Consider the following 6,358-nt stretch of genomic DNA (forward strand, 5'->3'; position numbering starts at 1 on the left):
AACCTGCTTTGGCAGGAGGGTTGGACTAGATGATCTCCTGAGGTCCCTTCCAACCCCTACCATTCTGTGATTCTGTGAAAAGAAGCCTGGAACAGTCTAAAGCAAATATATTTCTCTCTTAATTGTATCTCTATCTTTATTTTTCCTTTAAGGACTGCTTTCCAGTGTCCTACCCGATATAGGTTACTTCCAGTATACCTTGTCACAAATTGTACAGTTTTCTTGCACCTAGGAATCAGAAGCAAGATGTTCTTCAGTACATTCCTAGTGATAGTTAATGTTTGGAGATTGAGGAGACACATGAGAAACAAGTGATGCTCTCTGTTTCTAAACAGTGGACATGATTCTGAATTACTTACTACTGTTTATTTATTCATATTTTAAATTTATAAGTTATGTTTTTCATTAAAGAGTCTATTTTCTTTTTAATTTGAAAATCTACTGAGCTTCTGAACTTCTGCAACGTTCTCATGGGGTTTCTTTACCATGTCAGCTATTGGGTTTTGAGCGTTGTTCTAAACTGTTGACATAGGTAGCAGCCTAACTCAGGTAAAGAAAGTAAAAATTTTTGCATTTCTTAAAAAAGAAAATAAATAATTTTTGAAATATCAAAATTAAATGAATGGTTTGTTACGACTGTAACAGTACAATTAGAAGACTTTTAGCTGTCTTATGAAATTTATCGTTGGAGTGCTAAATTATAGCTGCTTTGTTCAGCTATTTCTTGAACTTCAAGCTGATAATGTTTATCTGGGTACTTGCCAGTTAAAGTTAAAATAACACCTTTCACATCTGAAGACTATGAGCTTTCACTTTGCTGCAATAGTCAGTGCGATACGAAACTTGCTTTTCCATGGAAACTTTCATTCCCTTCTTTCCTACTTTAAGCGTGTACCTCCTCATGCGTGTTTGTGCTTTTACAACGGTTGCTACTGGTTGTGTGTCCACTACATTCTAGGAGGTACTTTTTTATACTGAGCTCATTCTTCAGCATTTGTATTTTGAAGAGAAAGTGCTTGATTAAGCATTTGTGCAGCACTCATTTTCATAAAGGAATTTGTGTAATTGTTAACTACTGTTCAGTTCATACTTTTCATACTTGGTGCTATTTCTGCACCTATCCTGTGGATTTTTTTTATTTTTTACTTACCTTTTTCTCTTTGTGTCCATGGTGTTGTCTTTCTCTCCTTAGGTGCTTTTTTCTGTTTTCATGCATTACCAGCAGAGTGCAGTTATAGTAGTCTTGCTGCCTGAAGTAATACAGATAACAGGCTTATTGTAAATTCCACAGCACTGCCAACAGGCTAAAAGGCGAGAAAGAGCTGGCAAAAAATCTGGAGTTTTTTATTTTCTTGCATCAGTCTTGACTACATGAAAGTAGTTCTGAAATCAGAGAGCTCATGATTCTTTATTGAAATACTGGAAGTCTTCATATTGATGAGACCTCTCTATTTTATTTTTTTTTTCAGTAAAAAACGGCATGATTTCTTTCTTTTAAAATTATTTTATTTTACATAATACCCAGTTATGACAAGGTAGTAAGAGAAATTACAGAAATTACAGGTATGATATCCTGCTTTGAATAATGTAAATGTGGTTTGCATAATGTGGTTGTTCTGTGTTAAGGGTCATTTGCAGAGTGGAAGACCAAGACTGCTAGCTCATGTGTGGGCTCTGCAAATTTGTCAGAACCTAGTTTTAATAACCATTTCCTAGGGTGAACTCTGCCCATTGATGCTCCCTAGCATAAGCAAATGACCTTTCTGTCTTTCAATAAGTTATTCCATTGAAGAGGATCAAATGTAGGTACTGCATTAACTACTCTGTGGAAAACAGTGATTTTTGCCAGTCTACCATGTGAAGTAGCTGCAGCATGATATAGCTTCTGAGTTGGTGGGGATTTTCCTGTTTGTTTGTGGTTTTTTGTTTGGTTTGCTTTGATTTTTTTTTTCTTACAATTTCTACTACTGTACAAAGATAGTGAAACAAAATAACGATGTTAAAGTAGAATGCTTCCTTTTTATGACAGAGAGAAAATTGCCTCTTTCTAGTTTTGCAGAAGTTCAAAGATTTCACTAAGGAATTAAGAGAATTTTTTTTTTTTACTAATGTCTGGTTTTGCTATTCCTTTTCTTAATCAGTTTTGTTTCTGAATTGTGACCTCTGATTAACAATGCATTCTTTCAGTAGAGTTCCACCCTCACTGATAATGTAATGAAATGTCAGTTATTCAGTGTTAAATCCCTTTTTCAATTATTTTGTCTTTCTTTTGCTTACCTAATTTTATACTTTATTTATTTAAAACTGAGGAAAGCTCTATTTTGATTGTAGTGGTGACTGATCATATCTGTTCTAGCTATCTAATATTCTTGGTATTTTTATGACTTATCACCATAGCAAGCCTGTATTTTTAGTCAAAATAATGATTACATCAATGCTGGGATCATACCCAGAAAGCTACTCAGCATGTGAATGCTGCATGAAGTGTTGCTGTAGTTAATTGCACTGAGAGTGCAAAGTGAAGTTCACAAGTGTTTGTGAACACACAAGTTCCAAATACAATGAAAGAAAATAATTGATACCTAGAATGAGGTTCCAAATAGCTGTCCCAGTTAAACAAAGGGAGTGGAGTTAGCAATGATGGGGAGAACATTTTGAATACCATCTTTCTATTTGATTTAGACACCTACCTCCACAGTGCAGTAGCCCCCTGTGTAATAGTGTGGTTTGCAACCAACACCAGTCCTCTAGGAAGAGAAGAAGGCTTGGACTTTTCAAACTGAGTGGGGCAGCTGGCACCATGTAACTTCTCACTGTCTATGAAGTTAGAGATGTACAGAGACAATTAAAATATTAGGCATATGGCGTGTGGTTAAGTTAGCAAAAAAGAAACTAGCTGAAGCATCTGATAAGATGTAAACTTGTTCTTTGGCTTAGCTTTGACAAAACCTGTGCCTTTTATCTGTCTGTATACCTAGCATAAAGACCACAGTTCCTGGGAGATATTTTGTATTGCAGTGGACTCTGAGGCCGTGAATTTGCAATCTTTACACAGTCAACGGTCCCACTGATTTTTACTGATAGTTTAGAGGGATTTGTGCATATATATATATGCAAGATGAAATACAGAGCAAACATTCTAACACTACTGTCAGTAAATTAACTTTAAAGAGGTAGAGCATATCACTGTAGGAGAATATTATTTACTTTTAATATACTCTAAATGAAAATTTTAATGATCTGCAACTTTGAACAAAGTGTGCAATTGAATACTTGCTGTTGTGGAAAAGGTACTGGATAAATATTGACAATAGAATTAGCCTTTTATATTAGTCAAACATTAATGTTAAGTCCCTGTTTGCTCTGGTGAAACTTGATGTAACATAATGCACTTGTTCAGCTGGTGATCAGATTATAATAGCTCAGAGTTATACAAATTGTTTCTGAAGTGTGCACAGCCGAAGAGGTGGAAGGCGTACGATGGAAAAATCACTGAAATGGATACACAGTACACACTCCGTGCCAGAGAACTATTTGAAATCTATCGCAGCATTAGCATGGATGACATCCCAAACGATGAGAGAATAGATAGACTGTTAACACTCAGACGTACAGTGAAGGTATGTTTTATTTTTCTATTTATGTTTAGCTTGAAGATGTACTTCCCAAAGATACAGTGACTTGATTATGTTGACACATAAGCAATGCTTCTGCTGGCAAACAGGTTCCAGGTTGATCATCTGGCAGCAGGGGAAAGCCTAGTGTACCACCTGGCATGAGAGTGTAATTTACATTCCAGATATACTCTAAATTCATATGTCTCTTTGTGATGTGCACATTTTTCTTCAAGTTCTCTTAGAATTTTTGACCCCATAGTTTTAGACTTCTTTGTATATCAATATGCAATAAAATTTTAGTACAAAGTTTAGCTTAATATTTATAACAACTTGATTAAAACCATGACAGAGACATAAGTGGCTATTGCTACTTTTTTTTTTTTTTCCCCTCTCAGTTCTTTTAAATGTCCTTTTAGAACCTTATTTCTGTTGGTTTCGGTTACCAGTTTTATGGCTGTCAGATAATGATTTTTTTTTTTCTTTGCCTCTCACTCCCCACCCCACTGCTCTGCCAGTGTTCACAGTGACTGAAGCTGACTGCATTTCTTTTAGTCATTTGTATTTGTTAGTTTATTTATTTATTTGTTCATGTACAAAAGATAATATGAGTGCCAAGGTACTTTCAGGATGATGCTCTCAATGTCACATTAGAATAGAATGCTACTTCTTGGTCTTATTAAAACAAATTACCTTGCTGTTTGCTTTGGTAGTACTAGAATTTGATCTAAAGCCAGTATAGCATTGGGAGCATTGCTGGTTTATGAACTCCCACCCATCTAAATACCAGTCAATATTGCTGTAGTAGACAAATTCTAGTATTTCTGTAAATGAGCACTCTATTTTAGGTAAGAAAACATCAACCTCATTCACCTCTTATCTCTCTCTGGAAAATCTCCTGCTAACCGTTTGAAATATTGAAATGGCTGATTTCCAAGCATACTCATAAAGTCTCCTGTGCCTTTTGTGTGGTGTTGGGTTTTTTGTTTTTGTTTTGAGTTTTGTGTTTTTTTCCCCAACCATCTACTGTGTATATACATTACAGCTCCTATCACATAGCCAAAGGAAGTTTCTTAGGGAGATATTTCTTGGGGCTTTTGGAGACTGAAAACTTTGCACGTGTTCTGTGCCTCTGCTTAGCATTTTTAAATGCCTCCAGGTTTACAGTTCCTCACAGCTTTGATGTATATACAGGCCCCTTAAAGCAGGATCTGTAGGCATTCTCAGTTTTTCAGTTCTTTAGGCAGTTTTCTTGGAGGTCGTTTTCCTGTGACACTAAGGGGTTCTTATATGAACATGGTCTTATGTGAACATGCAGAGGTATGAATGATTATTAGCAAAGTATCTATAGTTTGCTTTCATATCTGTTAGAATTACTTTGTTTGTTTGCTTCCTTATTGTTGTGGACCTTGTTTTCCTTTTTCTTTGTGTTTTCTTTCAGGAACATGAATGTAAATTAACACAGGAAATAGTGGAATTAATTGACAGGGAAGTTGATCTTATGTTGAGAGAGGTGAAAAAATGCAACTTAGAAGGACTGAGGAAAAGAATTTGTACATTATTTCTTCAGTATGTTAAAACTCCAAAGTTTAACCCTGAAGTTGCTAGGATACTTAAGGTATTATTCCTGTTTTGCAGCCTGACATAGTGGCCATCAAACTAAGGATGGTGCAGAAGGGGAATGGAAAGCAATTAAAGCTTTTCTTTATTTTAGATTTTGCTGTAGAATTGTTGATGGAGTTCCTCAAGAAGTAAAATGCAGCAAGTACACAGACTTCACACAAATAAGTTTATATGGTCATATATGAAACATGGGGCATAGACATGGGTATCAGAAGCTGACAAATGTCTGGTAGCACTGAGAAAGCCCAGGAACACTATATATGAAATAAAAATTCTGAGAATTGTAAATGGTAGATCTTATGGGATGATAACAGTAAACTGTAATAGCAAATGGAGAACCAATACAGAGAGCAATTATCTTTTTTTCCACTGCACAAGAGGCAGTATCCCATGCATCCAGAAAGGTATAACATTGTCAAAGTGACGGCTAATGCCATCATTAGCCTCCTTGCACCTAAGCAGGAGCTGTTACAAGCTTCTGTTGTACAAATGGTTGCTACTTCATGAGAAGCAGATATAGCTATGAACTGGAAGTAGTGGTAGACACCTCTCAAGTTGTGTTTTTCTGATTACAGATTGTAATTAAAAATATGATTCACTATAATATGTTGCTGCTTTAGGCAGAAACATATATTCTGTATCTGTCAGAAGATGATTCCTCTTACAGTGGTTGATGATATCCCAGGAATAGGGAATCTGTCAGTAAATGTTGATGGGATTTGCAACCAGTCAGCCGTTATTTTACACTAGATTTATGAACAGGGTTACTGAGATGGGTCATAGCAGAGACTGGAGATGGGAGATCTTTGGCTTCTGTAGCTTTTGGTTAGCAGTACCTTGAGTTGAAGGTTGAATTGTACCTGTATTTGTGTTTGAATCTTGTAACCTTCTGTAAACCATAAAAAAAGATGGCAGCTGATCAACAGACAGTCAAGGTGACCAAATCCTCAGGGTACCTTCAAAAAAAGGCAGATGACCACAATAGGTAGCTGGACTGTCAGACTACTCAAACTACCCAATTACAGACTTGGGCCCTCTGCACAGACAACATCAATTCTTTCCAGAACCCATGAAGTAATATAAGAGTGAGGAGCTCATTAGCAAGTTTAGTTTATTATCTT

At 36.0% G+C, this 6,358-nt stretch overlaps 1 protein-coding gene across 1 annotated transcript in view; it reads left to right on the forward strand.

The window, feature by feature from the left end:
- Window positions 1–3,449: 3,449 nt before the first annotated feature.
- The window catches only part of LOC104529934 (IQ and ubiquitin-like domain-containing protein), a gene marked incomplete at its 5' end in the record, with an annotated part of 10,291 nt that continues 7,382 nt past the window's right edge, over window positions 3,450–6,358 (forward strand). Inside the window, 2 exon segments of the mRNA XM_010174381.2 lie at window positions 3,450–3,620; window positions 5,056–5,232. Coding sequence (XP_010172683.2) covers window positions 3,450–3,620; window positions 5,056–5,232 — 348 coding nt within the window.

This window comes from Antrostomus carolinensis, unplaced genomic scaffold (assembly GCF_000700745.2).
Source record: "Antrostomus carolinensis isolate BGI_N321 unplaced genomic scaffold, ASM70074v2 scaffold10728, whole genome shotgun sequence".
In the NCBI taxonomy this organism is placed as follows: domain Eukaryota; kingdom Metazoa; phylum Chordata; class Aves; order Caprimulgiformes; family Caprimulgidae; genus Antrostomus; species Antrostomus carolinensis.